The following is an 18,113-nucleotide window of genomic DNA, read 5'->3' on the forward strand; positions in this document are numbered from 1 at the left end:
TACAGAAACCTTGAGACATGTAGTACGTAGTGTTTGTGGGCACTGGGTAGTGGGCACACTTACTACGTTTAATGCGCAATCGAGTCGATTTCATGTGCGCGAGCCCTGTGTGACGGGCTGAGCTAGTGTGTAGGAATGGGCACTGGGCAGTGGGCATTTTGTCTACACATATAACACCATCGGCCGTGGCCGGGACACCAGAAAATACACTCTTTTGGGGATTTATCTGGGTAGCCGTGAAAACGGCATTTGTGTGCAGGCAAGCGGGTAGTGGAACCGGCTTGTTGACTGCGAAAAACACTGGACCAGTCGCATTTTTTGGAACTGGACGAGCGATGAGCTTTGGTGGAGGTCCGGCCGCAGCGGGACTTGAACACCATCGTTTCCCTAGGCGTGCTAGGACGACTTCGGGGCCTCGGGCTTCACCGCAATTCTAGGCCGTGGCCCACGCGGAGCAGGGCGGCGGCTGGATGAGCGAGAGCGCGGTCTTGCGCTTCGGGCCTGTCGGCGCTGCGAAGTGGCGGCGGTGGGAGGAGGCTGAGGCTGTGAGCTCTGAGCTGACGGTTTTGCACGGCCTGCTGCAGAACTGGAGCGCTTCGGTAAGAAGTGCTTCATGGCCTGTGACGCTTTCTGCACCTCTGCGAATCTTTCCGCAAAATCCTTGACGGAAGATCCAAAGAGGCCAGCAGGGGAAAGCGGAGCGGACATCTCAGAGAGCGTTAGCCACAGGTGTCTCTCAGTCACGGTGAGAGAGGCCATGCTTCGTCCTATGTCCTGTGCAGCAGACTTAGTAGCGCGGAGAGCGAGATCTGTAGCACTTCGTAAGTCTGGCACGCAGCTCTCGTCCAGCTTTCGGAGGAGATCGGCCTGGAAAATCTGCAGTGTGGCCATGGTGTGCAGCGCTGACGCAGCCTCCCCGGCGGCGGAGAAAGCGTGGCGGAGCAGGGCTGACATCGTGCGGCAAGCTTTAGAGGGTAGCGCCAGCTTAGTGCGCCGTCCAGCGGAGGGCGGGCATAAGTGGGCTGCTATTGCCTCTTCGACCGGGGCAGCGAATGGTATCCTCTGTTCTTGGCATCGTCAACAGCGGAGAATGCCAAAGAAACAGAAGGGCGCATTCTAGCAGAATAGGGGCCGTCCAGGACTTACCGACTTCTTCGTGTAACTCAGGAAGAAAGGGCTCTGGTCTGGACGCAGACGAAACGCGCTCCCCGGGCAGAAAGTACCCATCCAGCCGGTTGTGAGCAGGCTGCTCAGGCGTAGACCACTCGAGGCCGAGGCTCGCCGCGGCCTGTGCGAGTACGCGCATGAGCTCTGTCTCAATGCTAGCTCTTTTACCTGACGATGCGCGGGCAGGGGGCGCGAGATCCTCAGAGCTCGCCCAGTCCTCACTGCCTGACGCCAGAATAGAGCAGGAATCATCTTCTCCCGGCGGGGCTTCCTCGACAGCTTCGTCGACGGAAGCGGCGGCAGACCACGGCCGCTGTCCGTCAGGAAGAGAAGCTGACGAAGCCGGTGAAGCAGGCGGGCGAACCGGCGAGCTTTGGCGGCTGGGAGAAGGTTCCGGAACCCGCTGAGCACGGCGCTTTTTACGGCAGCCGCCGTCAGCGAGCGCGAGAGCTGCATGATCCTCACCCAGGCAGGAAACGCAGATCACGTGGCGGTCCCCGTCGCTGAGTGTGGCTCTGCACGAGCCGCAGGAAGGCATCTTTAAAAAGACGCTAGCTCTTTTAGAAAGCGTGTGTCGCAGCGGCGAACACACACACACAACACAGAGAGTGAAAGGATATGAGCGCCGGATAGCGCAGCGGGAAGGCGATTGAAGGCGGCGCGGCTAGTGACTTCAGTGACGACTCGTCCCGCTGAAAAGGCTTCCTCAGACGGCGCGGCTTCTCTCCAGATCCAGCGTGTGCTTCGCTTGAAGGATGAAAAATCAGATATCAGCTGCCTGCGAGCTGTATTTGAAGAGTTCGGTTGCAAAACGCGATAAACGCCATTTTTTGACATTTGGATTTTATTATTGGAAATCACTGTTCAGATGTACCTTAATCTATGTGTGAATTGCTGCCATTAATAAGATTTAAAAATGTACATTTTAAGCCTACTACAAAATGTATTTTTTTCACAAAACGCGATATCCGCCAGCCCAGTTTCTTTACAAAGTGCGATATAACGGTTAGGCTATAGAACGTTCAGGATGCTGCGCGAGCTCAGGATGTCACGCGAGGAGAGAGTCACCGCTGGTGAAGTGCTCCGAGTTTGCTCAGTGATTTAACGATAATATCAAAACAAAAAACATATATTTTTAAAAAGAGGATTCAATAGGCTAACTAAAAAAACGTTTACCATTTAATTGTTTATACTGTAGGCGAGCTGTCAGTCACGTTGGCTACGTCAAGAAAATACACACACACACACACACACACACACACACACACACAAACAAAACATTGATTCACTAGCTTTTCTTAATGGTATTACAGTAGTAGAACATAGCCTAAGGTGGATATATAGCGTTTTGCAAAAAAAAAAAAAAAAAATGTTGCTATGTTGTGTATGTTCTGGCCAAAACTAACTCAGAATCTTATTATTATTAATCAATCTTTGTAAATACTATTCCATATATTTATGATGTATTGTTTTTTTAACCAATTTAAGATGTTTGACAATGTTAAGATACATATGTTGCATTTTGGCATGGTTTTTGACTTATTTATGAACTATTTATGGACATAAAATTAAAGGGATAGTTCACTTTGAAATTAATTTTTGATATGTTTTAGCTTACCTCAAGGGCATCCAAGATGTAGGTGTCTTTGTTTCCGCAGTAGTTTCAATTTTGATATTTTTAGATCAAACTGTTCTTGTCTGTCAGTCATATAATGCAGGTCTATGGTCACTGGCTCAAAACACAAGCACAGAGTCCAAATTAAAACAATTCCCCATCGTCCAAATGAAACAATTCCCCATCGTAAGTACACATTGATGGCCTAAGACACGAAACGAGCGGTTTGTGTGAGAAAACGAACAGTATTTATATCGTTGTTATCTCTTGAAAACAGCACACGTCCAAATGATCTGACGGCGCGGGCGGGTATAGATATATACATAGATGTCGCCTTGGCTACTGCAGTTCATTGGAACGAAAAATAAAAATATCCTGGATTTGAAGAATATTGTGTCCCTGGCCTTCACTGAGCTCAAGTAATAGTTTAATGTACAAAAAATTGTGAATGAACTTGACTGTTGATGTCTTAAATAATAATGTCAAATAACCAACATTTCTCAAAATGGATATATCTCGTTTTGCAACGAAACTCCTCATTTATAGGCCTAGGCCACGCCCGTTTCGGCGGGACGTGACGCAGCGGGCGCGAAGCACCCTCATTGGGTCTGACGTCACGCTAGGCCTCGCTCGATAGGCTGCTGCAGTTGCCGCAGAACAGCCAATAGGCGCGCGAGCCATCTTGCCTATGTCTGTATGCTGCCGCAATGCATTTTGCATTATTACAAAATTAAGGATAATTTTTGGCTTCAATATCTCACGGAAAAAGGATTTTCCCCTAGCGGAAGATACTCTTACGCAGTACGAGAGACCTCTCGTAAGAGAACCCCCATAAACCCCCACGTATGGAAGCACAGCCAGACAGCAACAGCAGCAGAAAGAGCAGCTTGAAAGGCCTGTTTGAGGAAATCCTACAGGAGCATGATGAGGAACAACTTGTGCAAGTAGCACAAGCACACAAGTTCAAAAACAGACATATTTGACAGAGCAAACGGTCCCACGCTCAGACAGCCCATTCCAGTACTGGGGAGTCAACCAAATTCGTTTTCCCACCCTGGCTGCCACTGCTGCAAAGTTTCTCTGTGCTCCTTGTACCAGCGTTGACAGTGAGAGACTGTTCAGTGCAGCGTAAAACATTGTTGATGCAAGAAGGAACAGGCTAGGAGGAGAGAGGGCAGAAATGCTCAAGAATCTGCCTTTGCTCTTGAAATTATGAGCAATACTAAATTGCTAAAATGCTACTGCAATGTGTAGCCTACTTGTTTTGAAGTATTTTTTGTTTACTGTGTAGCTGCTGCTCTTTTGATTTGTATTTTTTTGTTTACTTTATAGGTTGGTGTTGCACTATTGTTAAATTTAGATTTAAATGCCTTTTTATTTTAGTACATAATGGCTGCAAGTTTTTTTTAAAGGAATCATTAAAGTTGCTGTTGGACTACTGTTTTATAATGTTCTATTTAAAAATTGAAATGCCTTTTATTTTACAATATAGGCCATTATCACGCTGATACGTAGTACTTCCGCATTCGGTGATCTTTGTGCACTGCCACTTCCGGTGAATCACTCATCACTCTGGCGAACCCACAATGGACGACCCTAAGTTTACGTATACTGCATCCCTGGTAAATTTACCCAAAATAACTTTTTCTGACGTACATCGACTAACTGAACAACACTCCATCACAGCCCGCTCCAAAGTGGACAAGGGATACAGTTTCTTTTTCGAGAACTTCATCTACGACTACGAAGGTGAGTGGCTACTAGCTAGCTAACATAACATTAGCTAGGTAGGTTAGCTTATGCTAACGTCAGTTTGGCGTCAGCTCAGATGTTCGTATGGTTATAAGGTGTTTAACCTACGTTAAACCCAACTAAAGTAAGATTATTCACAGGCTGAGTCAATACTACGGAGTTCGGGAAGTCCCCGCTACAATTGAGAATCACTTTAGGAATGCAGACGCAGTTAAGACAATTTTATGTATTCCACTTAATACACAATAAAACAATATACAATAAGATTCGTTAACAACGTATACCTCCTGGAGTTCTTCTAAAATGAGGGCGAGCCACAAATCCGTGAGTACAGTTTACAAACCCGTGGGAACGGATTGCGAAAGCGTGGGCACGGTTTATGAATTTGTGGGTAACGTACAGATTGCAAAAACTGAAGGCACGGTTTACAAAACCTGAGAGCGCGGATTATAAACTCGTGGGTTCGGTTTATTAATCCGTGGGCACGATTTGTTAAACCAAGGGAACAGTTTGATAATTCGTGAGTACGGTTTATAAACTGAGCGGACAGATTTTAAGACCCTCGCCACGGATTTTTTTTTCTCTGACAGGTGACTTCCCGGGCTCCGTACTATTCACCCATTTCATTTGTATTCTGATAGGAAGAACGTTATCCTCTATCTCTGTCAGTGTCAGCTAGCTAACATCAACATACGAGTGTCCCTTTTGCTACAAAGAACAATCCACAGTATATGCATTAATTATAGTTTTGTCTACCAGTGTCCAACATCATTGGCAGGGCGGTGGTTGTCAGGTCTAGGTGTTACAGGTCGATGAGGAAGCGAGAACAGCCCCATTATTTGAAGGTTTTTTTAGGAAGCTAAGGCATAATGGCAAGAAGTTTAACCCCTTACACTGTTACCTGTTTACATTAAGTCAGTCAACAGCCATGTGCAATAAATTGCTATACCTTTGTGACATACGTACGGTATGCAAAATATCAATATCATGATAATGTAACTTTGCATTTAAATTCTTTAATATCCTGTTTGTTGAATCCAACATGTTAATGGTGTAAGGGGTTAACTACTCTACTGCGGTTGCAGTTTTCCTAGGATTTTTGGTTAATTGAAATGCTCTTCCTTACATTTCTATATCATTTGCAGCAAGATTTTCATTTTAGTTTAACTTTATCAACTAAAATTATTAGTGTTGTGTCTTTAATGTAGATTGTTTTCCAAGCTGATGCAGCCGAACTTCAAGAAACCTCATGCAGCTGTACAGCAGGCAAGGTTCTGTGCAACCATCTAGTGGCCTTGTTGTTCCAGAGTGCCCATTACAGCATGTTGCAGGTAAGAGCTGTGGTCTGGGATGATGTTTACATGGGCAGGTTGATTGGAGTGACACTGGTTCTAGAGGTCTACCTTTGACTGTTAACAAGCACATCCTCAATCCCGGTTTGCTGTTCTATCTCTTGTTTTGCAGGTGAGAGCTGTACCACCACCTGTGGCCTGCACAGGCTCTCTGCAAACATGGCATCGACCAAGGACAAAGGTAAGATTGTAGCCGCGTGGAGCTGCACCGCATTGAATAGACTTCCAGTCTATTTTTCAGCCGTGGCGTGAGCTGCCCCGCGTGCCACCCAAGGGGCAACATTCTCATCTGAAATTTAACAAAAAGAGACTGGGTTGAGTTTTGTCATTTTTTATTTTAATACAACGAAGATGATCTATAATGTTGTTTACTGCAAAATCTGTTGTTTAGTACAAATGCACATATTGCCTGGACCATATTAAAATGTTTAATATTTTTATATTATATTTAAAACGAAAAGAGGCAGGTTTGTGTTTTATATTTAGTTTTTTTTATAAATAGGCAAACGTTATGTGCAGTGAATATAATCAACACGCGTTGCCTGAACCACATTTGTGTGGCTATAATGTTTAAGATTTCTTTAAATGAAAACGAAAAGAGTTAGTATGGTGTTTTATAACATATTTCGTTGCCTAAAATATACACAGAGATAACCGGAGTAGCAGAACGAGCTGAGTGACGCGCGCTGTGTCAGAAGGTGGGCGGGGTTAGGATTTCCCAAGATGGCGCCGCCCATACCCCCCATAAACGGCTTCAAAACCGTTCTTCAGAAAGTCTATGGGTGACGTCACAGACGCTTTGTCCATATTTTTTACAGTCTATGGTGCCACCCTTCGCTCCACGAGCAGTGTGTCCCAAACGTTACACCTGGGACACACTGTTCACGGAGCGAAGCGTGGTGCGCGTGGCAGCTCACGCCACGGCTTAAAAATAGACTGGAAGTCTATTCAGTGCGGTGCAGCGCGTGGGGCAAGATCATGTCAAGCAAGATACTATTACAATCATGGCTACTTGTTAATATCATTCCCAGGGGATCCATGCAGAGCCGGTTCAGGACTTGGTTGTTAGGAGACCAAAGCCATCCGCCAGGAGTGTATGCAAATCAACACTCTATCAAGCATACACAGGTAATGTTACTACTGTAACTAATATCATACTGTTGGCTGCCGTATAATACATAATTGTATCTTGCCACTTTTATACACATAGATTATGTAGCAAATATAACACTGCAGTGAGCAAATCTCCAGAAAGACTCTTGACATCAGAATTGAAAACCAAAACAAGCTGCAAGAGATGTGTGGATAATTTAACTCTTACTGTTTTTAATTTTACGTTTCAGGATCCCTCCCTGACCCGCAAGTCTTGTCTCTTGGGAAAGGACTGAAAAACCTCAGGCCGCAACCACTAATATCCTCAGTGCTGCATGGCTTGTCTCAACTCTCCATGGTCGACTCCAGGTTCGGACCTGTGCCGCGAGGTTCACCCCTGTCCTACCAGTGTCCTCCTGTGGTCAAACGCGGAAATTATGTCGAACACCCAGATGCACCAACATTCCCTAAACTGCCTTTAGAGGGGTCAACATTTCCCACTACTTTTCCAAACTTTGACCCAAACTCCCAACAGTTTCTCCATTTTGACATCTTAACTGTGACACACGAGATGGCAGCTGAGAGAGAGGAGCAGACACGTGAGCAGTCTGAGTGCCCATTATGGCAAGCTTTACGCAAGCCTAGAGTGACAGCTAGTAGGTTCTATGAGGTTAGCCATGTGAAAGGGCCATCTTCTGGCCAGACCCTGGCAGGGCGGATACTTAAGGGAGTAGGCCAAACTCCCGCCATGAAGAGGGGCCTTGAACGGGAGCCACAGGTGCTGGAACAATATTCAAAACATTTCAATGTAAATGTCTCACGCTGTGGATTTGTCATCCATCCTGATGCTCCTCACCTCGGGGCTAGCCCCGATGCAAGGGTATATGACCCTAGTGCTGTTCCCTGTTTTGGGCTTGCTGAAGTTAAATGCCCAGACATCTCTAGCATTTCTGAGGCAGGACATGTGAAAATGGTGAATGGTCAGGCAAAACTGAAGCAGAATCATAAATACCACTGGCAGGTTCAAGGTCAATTGGCAGTTACTGGATTGAGTTGGTGTGATTTTATAACAGACACTGAGGGAGACTTCACCGTTGAAAGAGTCTGGAGGGATGATGAAATGATAAAAGAGATGAAAAAGAAGGTGGACCTGTACTTCTTTGGTACGTATATGAATGTGTATCTTCAGCAGAAAGTGAAATGAACAATGAATAAAGGAACTGAATTGATTTTATTAATTCCCTTTTTCTGAGTACATTATTTACATTATTTTGAATACTTTCAGGACGGACTGACATTTAGAATTGATTATAGAGGAATGACTTCTCATTAAATTATATACATCTCATTAAATTATATACATCTCATTAAATTGTATACATCTCATTCAATTATATACATCTCATTCAATTATATACATCTCATTCAATTATATACATCTCATTCAATTGTATACATCTCATTCAATTATATACATCTCATTCAATTGTATACATCTCATTCAATTATATACATCTCATTCAATTATATACAATTATATACAATGTTTTCAGTATACAGTTAAATGCATGTGATCGGGGGAAACACTATTCAACAGGGATGTAGCCTTTTAAATCAAGTGGTCCCTGGAAGTTGGTCATCACACAGCAGACGGTCCACAGCTGGTTGACTGTCCCAGACAAGGTTAGAGGAACAGTGTGTTGCCAGATGCGGTATTCCTTGACTCTGCGTATTGCTCTTTCCACAAGGATTCGAAGTCGGGCGATTGCTTGTGTTTTTAGAGCATCCTCTTTGGTGAACTGCGCTGTGGTTAGAGATGAAATAAGTTAATTTCTATTATTTCAGTGAGTGCCTCAGTCCTTTATAAACATTTGTCTGCACATCTTAATGATTATCATTTTGGTCACAGTTTCAATTTGAAATGTTCATTCCTTTCATGCCTACCTGTCATCTTGAAGGGTGGTATAATCAGCGTTGCCCCACGGTCAGCTAGCAGCTTCTCGATGGTGAAACCCTTGTCTGCCATGCAGCCATCTCCTGGCTCCAGTAAGTCGAGGAGTCCACTTCGTTCAGTCAGCTCTCGGTCAGAGATGGAGCCGGTGAAGAGACTTGACACAAAAGTCACAGCACCACATGGGGCAATCCCAATTAATCCCTTAAAGGTCGTCGTGTTTTTGTACGAAGAGAAAACCTCTGACTGGAGAGTGAGGGATGATGGATTCTGGCATCGCACCTCGGTGCAGTCGATGATTACCCGAACATCTGGACTGTACTGCACAAATTTGCTTGGCATGGTGTTCTTGACTTGCTGTTTACTCATCCAGATGGGAAGGGAGCCAAGGAGCAGGTAAAGGTAGTTGGCCCACGTTATAACAACACGTGAGACAGTGGACACACTGACCTGAAACATGTCAGCCAGCACCTTCTCTTGCAGGCCTGCAGCAACTCGACAGCAGAAAAGAAAAAACTCATCAACCAGTTGCAGTCTACGCGTTGGACTGGGAGAAAGCGGTTCAAATGTTTGTCCCTTTTTCTGAGCTTTCGACCAATAAACCACCATGGAGGCAGATGGTTGAATAGCCTCCCAGAAGTAACAAAAAACATCTCTTGAAGTGAATCTTGTGTAAAAAAGGATGTCCTTGTCTGAGACACAAAATCGGTGAAAAAGCACTTGACTCACTTTCAGCTGTGACAGCTCTGTTGTCAACTCCTTGACTTCGTCTTCCAATTGCTGTATGCGTGCAGCAGCAGCATCCAGTGCACCTGTATGAGATGAGAGAAAAAAATAATTTATTAATTACAAAAATCAACACAAAAATAAACGTTAAAATACTCAACAAATGTTTACTTCATCCCAATTACAAGCAATATAAACTGCATATATGGTTAATATTTGAAGAGTTCAGATGCAAAAGCCTCTAAGTGCCATCTGAAATGTTCTTCTAGAATAATAATTTTTATGAAGCTCGTATATTTAAGTTCAGTAATTTTCACTTAAATGGCAATGAAAATGAATCGCCATTTAAGTGAAATAACTGAACTTAAATAAGCTTGATAAAAATTATCATTCTAGAAGAAAATTTCAGATGGCTCTTAGAGGCTTTTGCATCTGAACTCTTCATTTTCTCTTAACCTTTGTTAGATCACATTTAAGAATTACAACCCTGTGCGGGAACGGCAGGTGTATAAACACAAAACTCACTCTTGCACTCACACAAAATCTCTCTCAAACGTACGTACACACTCACGCGCACACACACAAACACACTTGGATATGTGGTTTACGGGGACTTTCCATAGGCGTTATGGTTTTTCTAATGTACAAACTGTATAATCTATCACCCTACAAACCTTACCCCTAAACCTACCAATCAGAGAAAACTTTTGGCCTTTTTGGATTTCAAAAAACACCATTTAGTTTGTTTTTTATAAGCCGTTTGGTTTATGAGGACACAGATGTCCTCATAAACCACATTTCAGAACACAAGCAAGGCGGCAAACAAGGACATACCTGGTTTAGGAGCAGAACCGTAATCATGTTCAGTCAGAAGCTGCGACGAAGCTGCGACCTCCTCCATCGCCTCTTCCTCACATGGAAGGGACTGCTCCAGAGGAAGGGCTGGGCAAATGTCATGGCCTAAGCGAGTTGATGCTCTTTTATAAGCGGACTCCCTTCTTGGAGTCCCTTCTCCCCAGTTGTTCCACTGGAAACGAGAGGGCACAGACCCGATTTTCAGACGCTTGATGCGACCCCGGTTGGTAAAGTTAGCCATGTCAGCTAACGCTAGCCTGCTATCGTTAGTGTAGTAGTCTGATTCACTAAAGTGCCGGCTACAAACAAACGTGCTACCTTGTTTTATTTTAAAGTTTGGCCCTTCATCCCGACGAACCACTTTAATCCACTTCTTCCTTAGACTCAATTCAGTCGGGAATCCATGAAAACTTAAGTAGGGTTGGCGTTGTTTGTTTGATTTACAAAGTGGAACAGAGCAGTGACATCTAGCCTTCGTTTCAGCCATTGTTGAACTGCGCCGGAAGTGGATATGCACAGAGTTGACAAATCCCGCCCATGAAACCCGGAAGCGTGATAATCCCCTATTGTGGCTGCACTTTAATAATAAAAAAAAATTATTACAATTAGAACATTTTGATAATGTTTTAGACTTTTATTTGAGATATTCACATTATATTTGTATAACCATGTACAGAAATCCAATATGAAATATAACCAATAAACACCAAATAGAGAGTTTAATTTTATTTATAGTACAGATATATACATATTATTATATAAAACTGAAAAAGGTAATGTATTAAATACTTATAGATTAAACAACAACAACATTGATAATAATAATAAAATCTAAAATTGTGTAGAACACAGGAAAAAACAATAAATATGTTAAATTAAATAATTATGTACAGAGTTCAATATTAACAGTTATTATTATTTAGTGTTTACACATCTGAGCAAGATAAAATAACAATGGAAGTCAATAAATTAACTTAAAAAAACACTAAAATACAATGCAATACAATAAAATACTAAACTTTTGGTATTTTAATGAACAAATGGAAATAAATTAAATATTTAAAATATATATATTAAAAGTGCAGTAATATGTTTATACATATATGCATAACACTGTGCAAGGAATGTCTTTGTGTTATAAAACAGTATTTGAGGTCTGGGCAAGTCATTTTTTCTTTTCCTCAATCCACCTCTGCTTCTCAGCCTCATAGAATGGAGACTGGTGAAAGTCTCTCCATGACATTTCTGCACTCATTCCCTGAGCCTGATACAGGGAAAACACTTTAGCAGGACAGTAAATGTATTTGCCTGCCACTCCAGGGAAACCAGTGTGAATATGAGGACTGTTAGGTCCTTGTTTCAGTGGCAGGTGGCAGAATCTGCACAGACGAACAGACGGATGCTCCACTACTGACTTCCTCTTGCTTCTCTCCTCAATCACCCTCTTCGTTTCTGCCCCTCTCTGCCTAGAGGCCTCCAGTTCCCGCTGACAAAAAGGAGTCTCTGCAAAGTCTTCAAAAGGCATTCTGGGGTTGGTCAGGCCCTCTGCTGAATATGTGTCAAATACTTTCTTGGAGCAGTAGAAGTATTTAACATCACCACCTTGATAAAAGAAGTGTATTGAGGTGCCATCACCCATGTATCGAGACTTAGGCTGACCACAGGCTAAACAGGATCTAGTGTGCTTTTTTTGCAGCATATGCTGTTGTTGTTGCTGCTGAACTGCCTGCTGCTTCTCCATAATGTCCTTCACCATCTTCTCAAGCGCTGCCTGGTCCAGAGAAACAGCCTCAGGAACACTCTTTGCGGGTGGATTGACTGGGGCAGGTGGCAGTACTGTCACTGGGACACTGATGGTTTCACTGCCTGAGTGCAAACGCTGCCATAACTGCTGTGTCTCCAGGAGCTTTTCTGGGCTGGTGTTAAGTGAAGCATTAGTGTTCTTGTTTTTAGCAAGGTGTTTTATGTACCTGCTTATGTGCTGCTTTGTGGTTGAATGCAGAAGGCTGTTGGGGTCAGTGCAGGCACTCTGCACCATATTCAGCATCCACCTTTGTAAGTAGGTCCTTGCTCCCGTGGTGCTTGGCCAGCAAGCCATCAATGGATCATTTCTCATTGGATCTGTCCATCTGTTATGGTCCAACACAAAGACTCGACCTCCTGTCTTAATGGGTCCAGTCCGAGCAGCGCAGGGAGAAGCAGCTATAGGCAGTGGTGGTGCGCTTGGCAGTTCTAAAAGAGATTCACAAAATTATTAAATGAAGTATTTCTGTTTTGTGTGCATAGATTAGGCAGACAGATTAAACACACATTGATGTATGAATAATATAATTACCTGCATCTAAAAGAAACTCCTCAGATGTGTGTTCCTTCACTGTCACAGCACTCGGGGTAGAAAAACTGTGAAAAATCACAGTCTGGATCAGCAGCAAGAAGGGTCTCAGCAGAAGAGGAGTCCTCTAAGCATTTCTGAAATTGAGCAAAATGAGTGTAATATGCGAGCGAGAATTATAAAGTACTTCACAACAGAACGAGCATTCAACTTCTCTTTGAGGTGTTGACTTGTCCTGCAGTGAAGGGTTGTCTTTAATTCTTCTTGCCTGTTCTGATGGGTCCCGGCGTAAATGGCCTGATGTTCCTTTCCTGAAAGACACTTTGATTTTCCCGGGAAAAAACACTGTTTTCTTCATGATGCTTTTCTGAAATCATAATGTATTTATTAGCGTCTCAGCATAAGCATGAAAATACTTAAAGTGAAAAAGACTAAAGCATCAGTGATATATATAAAACATTTATTTTAAATTACCATAATATTCCATAATATTACTGTTTCTTAAATGAATGAATGCAGCCTTAAAGCACAAGAGACTTAAAAAAAAGTAAAGTAGTGTTTAATAAATTTGCGTTATTTAATATTCATTATTTAAATTGCTTAATATATGTATAATACATATTTAATATAAAAATATATATGTATAAATTTATATATAAAAAGTTTTAACAAGTTTAACAAATTAAAAATGTTAAATTATACCATTAAATTGCACACACACACATATATATATATAGTAATTTAAATGTAATATATATGTGTGTGTGTGTGTGTGTGTGTGAGATATTAATTACATTATAGGAGGACCAAACCTGCAGAAATTAAAGATGAATGAATACATATGTAAATGAATAAAAAGATAAATAAATGTGATAATAATAGGAAAATAAATAAAGGAGGAATAAACGACTTGATAAAATAAAAATTATTTATTTTTAATAAAATTCATTTTTGTATTTTTATTTATTTATTTATTTTCTGCTTTTATACATTTGTACATACAAAATATTTATTTGTTAATTCATTTTTATATTTGGTAAGCAAGACCAACCCACCTAATTATCATGCACGGCAAATAAATGTAAGAATAAATATAAAAAGTAAATCAAATTGAAATAAATAAAGGTTAAAATAAATAAATCTGGAAATAAATACATATTGGAATAAATACATATAAATATGAATGAATACATAAATAAATATAAAAAAAATAAAAAATTTAAAAAATAAAATTAAAAAGAATAAAAAAAAACATTAAAATATAAAAGCAAAAAATAATAAATTAGGGGGGAAATAATGCGTTTATTCCTTTATTTATTTTCCTATTATCACATTTATTTATCTATGTATTCATTCATTTTTAATGTCTGTAGGTTTGATCCTCCATTACATCTCACTGCACTGTTAACATATATTTAAACATTGTATTCAAGTAACCTACATAGTAAGATATCAATGATGAAACATTCACCTTAACAAACAAAGATACTCTTATTAAATAACAGCTGTATTTATAACGAGAAGTTTGGTTTACTGTTTCTTAACATCACAAACCATTCAATACAATTAACAATAGGATTACATGATAATACATGCAATTTAAATGATAAAATATATGAATAATAATGTATATGCGGTCACCTGAGGTAAAATCTGTCTGCAGGTAGTTTAGACAGTAACAAAACAAAACAAGTTTGCTGACAAGTCCGGTAAACAAATCTCGCGAATGCGAATGATTGATAGATGACAGACACTACGCTTTTTAAATTCCCCGCCACGGAAAAAGCGAAACAGCGCCAGGAAGTCTATGTGTGGCCAAAAGTATATTGCATCCGTAGTGTTAAGCACTACCATAGAGAATGAATGGGAAAAGTTAAGGGAAGTTAAGCTTACCCATATTCGGCTCCCGGGCGGTCGATTCCCCGACGGGGAGACCTAGTCCTTTACTGCTGCCCAAAGACCCATACAAAAGTTTTGCTAAAGCCACGAGTTACAGAAGGAGTTGGCCATACAAAAGGCAATGCGTTGGCCGGGAATCGAACCCGGGTCAACTGCTTGGAAGGCAGCTATGCTCACCACTATACCACCAACGCAGGCGGTTGGACGTAGGCTGGATGCCGGCTTGTGCGGTCAACAAGATTGCTCGCAACACATTAATATTACAGGCTTTTTTTTTGTTATTACAGGAAACACAAACGTTGTAATGCGCACGTTCTCAAAACTCTGCTGAAACAGACTTTCAAGAAAGGATTTGATAAGGAAGAGGAAGATTCATTACAGCCTGTGAAAGCATATATTAATCAGTGTAAGTCACTGACAACAACATATTTTAAGCATTCTGGTTTACAGCTACATCTGACACGCACCCTCAAACAGGAATGTGAGACTCGCTGGAACACTAAGCTTGCCATAGTGGAATCAGTACTTGGTTCTTTCTTGGTTCTCTTTGGTTCTGTCAATGCTTTGCTTTTCCTGAACAGTAACGACAAGTAGGCTCAGATGAGAACTGTACCCTGTAACATTTAACTGACTGGACATCTGACTTTATTTCAAAACTTAATTGCCTATAGCATAAACCACCATGTTAAATAGGGAAACACTCTGTTCTGTTATGCTGTAATCTGCCTGTAAATTGAGGCAACTATATTATTTTTGATGCTTTGGTTTTAAAAGTTAGCCTACATTGTTATTTTCTTATGTTTTGGCCAACTTCTCGGCGATGAAATATGTATATAGTACGACCATATAGGTCTGTGATGTTTAAAAAAACGACTTTTGTAAGATGCATGCCTGTTTTGCATGCATGTGGGTATAGGCTATTTATTTTCCTTATATGATCACAAAGGTTTTGTGTAGACGGAAATTTGGCTTCAGAATATTTTGTAATCAAATGCTTCAAGTAATATTATTTATCCCTGTTCACTCTAAAATGAAATAATAAACCAATGATAGGGTGCCTGCATTTTCACTTTCTGCGACCTCTGATGAATAATTAGAGAGCTGCAGCAAATGATAATGATGATAATAATAATAATAATAAATATATAATATGCGATTGTAAAATCGAAGTGATTGCACTGGCCTAGCAGTCAAACATCACTAATGTTATTATATAAATTAGTCTCAGGCCCTGTCCACACGAACACGAAAAAAAAAGAAAAAAACACTGCTTGATTGGTGAATATCCCTGAAGAAAAGCTAAATATAATTAAATAATATTTAATTATTTAAATAGTTAACTGGAATATTTTGAAAAATAAACTTTATCATCTTATGGTCAGGTAAATAACATTATGCCAAATGTAATAGGAACGTAATTAGGTCACAGTGATGAGTGATTGACAGCGCATACTCCGTGTTAAAGGGATAGTTCACTCAAAAATTCTGTCATCATTTACTCAGCCTCAAGTTGTCCTAAACCTGTATGAGTGTCTTTCTTCTGCTATCTTCTTTAGTGTTCAGCAGAAGAAAGAAATTCATAACATACAGGTTTGGAACAACTTGAGGGTGAGTAAATGATGACAACATTTTTGGGTGAACTATCCCTGCATTAATAGTGCATTTTGAGAAATGCGTGGCCTTATTTTATAGGGTCTGTCTCGGGTCGGGTTTTTCTTTGTGAAATGTATTTATTTATGCACGTCGGGTTTGGGAACTCATGACATTACGTTTTATTAACAAAGTTCGGGACGAACACATTCAAATGATCTATAGGTAACACTTTACAATAATTCATGCTTAACTAATGCACAGATAATCATGTGTTAATATATGACTCATGAAGAACTAAACCATTAATTAATAATTACTGCATCAGCAACTAATAAAGATTCTATATGGTTAATAGATTAAGTAATGTATGAATTGTTATTAATTAAATGTGTCATAATGTATTCATTTCTTAATAACATATTGTATTAACTAATAGTGTAAATAAATGCGTTAATTACCAGTTTGTCAAAGCTATGAACTTTAACTTCCAGTTGTCTGCTTGAATGAATCATTAACTAATGATTAGCCAATGTATCATTATGTTATGACTTTACTTGTTGAGGCACATGACTATTAACTAATTGTTAAGTAATATGCCATTTATGGGTTTTGACAGTTGCACATGTAGTGAATGTAATGTTGGTGAATGTGTGTGAAGGATGGGTGAGTTGGATTGCACACAAATATCAGCACACCAGAATCTGAACTCCTGACGCTGTTACACTGTGTTTAAACTGGACGAGACCAGCTGTCTACACTGGACATGACAGACCATTGCAAGTCCATTTGTCCTTCATTACAGAAGTAGCACAAGAGCTCGGAGTACGTCAGAAATAGAATGTGGCATCAGTTTACTGTCGGAGTTTTGTCGTGTAGCGTTGTGCTGAATCCAGTGTCGAATCACTGACTATAATGGGTTCTACTGTCTTTGTCCAGTCTAGACACAGTGTTATGAAATAACATGCTCGGCCGCATGTTCTCAGTGTACCACAACCTCAAGTTTAACCTGACATATTCCTGTGCATGAACAACGAGGTACTGGATGCGGCAGTTCATTGGACTCAGTGAAATCTTGTTTGTAGATGGTTGGAAATTGAAATCCATGGCTTAGTGTGGATGTCAAAACCAAAATGACATATTACTTAACAGTTAGTTCATAGTCATGTGCCTCAACAAGTAATGTCATAACATCATGATACATTTGCAAATCATTAGCTAATGATTAATTAAAGCAGACAATTCGAAGTTGAAGTACATGGCTTCAACCCATTGCGGTAATTAACGCATTAATTTACACTATTAGTTAATAAAATATGTTATTAAGGAATTAATACAGTATGACACTTTTCACAACAATTCATATACTACTTAAACTATTAATCATATAGAATCTTTATTAGTTGCTGATGCAGTAATCATTAATTAATGTTTTAGTTCTTCATGAGTCATACATTAGCTCATGATTATCTGTGCATTAGTTAAGCATGAATGAATGCATATTAGTGTACACCCATATTGTAAAGTGTTACCGATCTATCCAATCAGCAAGAGATGAGGCCTATATTTATACATAGCCCACTCAACTTTGTTCCACGACAGTTTTCAGCATCCCTCCACCCGTTTCCTTACACTCGCCTGATTACTATCCTAACCAGAGATACGGGGAGTACTCTGGGTTCAGGCCAAAATACAGAGCTCAGAGCCCTCTTCAAATATATCATGAAATGTCTGATACTCAGATTCTCAAATATGTCCAAGTAAATGTATTTTGTCTTTTAA

The 18,113-nt window shown here is 40.6% G+C and overlaps 2 protein-coding genes across 3 annotated transcripts; one reads left to right on the top strand and one right to left on the bottom strand.

The window, feature by feature from the left end:
• Nucleotides 1-4,351: 4,351 nt before the first annotated feature.
• Nucleotides 4,352-8,216, top strand: LOC311290150 (uncharacterized protein). 2 transcript variants are annotated; one of them, XM_084408469.1, is made up of 5 exons: nt 4,352-4,531; nt 5,743-5,865; nt 5,999-6,067; nt 6,918-7,014; nt 7,230-8,216. In XM_084408469.1, the coding sequence occupies exons 2-5, from the start codon at nt 5,857-5,859 to the stop codon at nt 8,180-8,182; spliced, it is 1,128 nt and encodes a 375-aa protein (XP_084264595.1). In that variant the 5' UTR covers nt 4,352-4,531; nt 5,743-5,856; the 3' UTR covers nt 8,183-8,216. The 2 variants fall into 2 exon arrangements, with proteins under 2 accessions (XP_084264595.1, XP_084264596.1); XM_084408470.1 differs by lacking the exon at nt 4,352-4,531 and having other exon boundaries at nt 5,732-5,865.
• A 3,224-nt stretch (nt 8,217-11,440) lies between these two features.
• On the bottom strand, nt 11,441-12,980 carry LOC311290156 (uncharacterized protein). The gene is made up of 2 exons (XM_084408476.1): nt 12,846-12,980; nt 11,441-12,742 (listed from the first exon to the last, which is right to left on the bottom strand). The coding sequence occupies exon 2, from the start codon at nt 12,624-12,626 to the stop codon at nt 11,676-11,678; it is 951 nt and encodes a 316-aa protein (XP_084264602.1). The 5' UTR covers nt 12,627-12,742; nt 12,846-12,980; the 3' UTR covers nt 11,441-11,675.
• Nucleotides 12,981-18,113: the final 5,133 nt, after the last annotated feature.

Source organism: Rutilus rutilus (genome assembly GCF_951802725.1).
Source record: "Rutilus rutilus genome assembly, chromosome: 4".
NCBI classification, from domain to species: Eukaryota; Metazoa; Chordata; class Actinopteri; order Cypriniformes; family Leuciscidae; genus Rutilus; species Rutilus rutilus.

Coding starts and splice junctions, on each gene's coding strand:
- LOC311290156 (XM_084408476.1), bottom strand. CDS start 12,626: ATGAGAAATGATCCATTGATGGCTTGCTGGCCAAGCACCACGGGAGCA.
- LOC311290150 (XM_084408469.1), top strand. Junction 6,068..6,917: donor GGCATCGACCAAGGACAAAG/GTAAGATTGTAG, acceptor TATCATTCCCAG/GGGATCCATGCAGAGCCGGT. Junction 7,015..7,229: donor ACTCTATCAAGCATACACAG/GTAATGTTACTA, acceptor TTTACGTTTCAG/GATCCCTCCCTGACCCGCAA.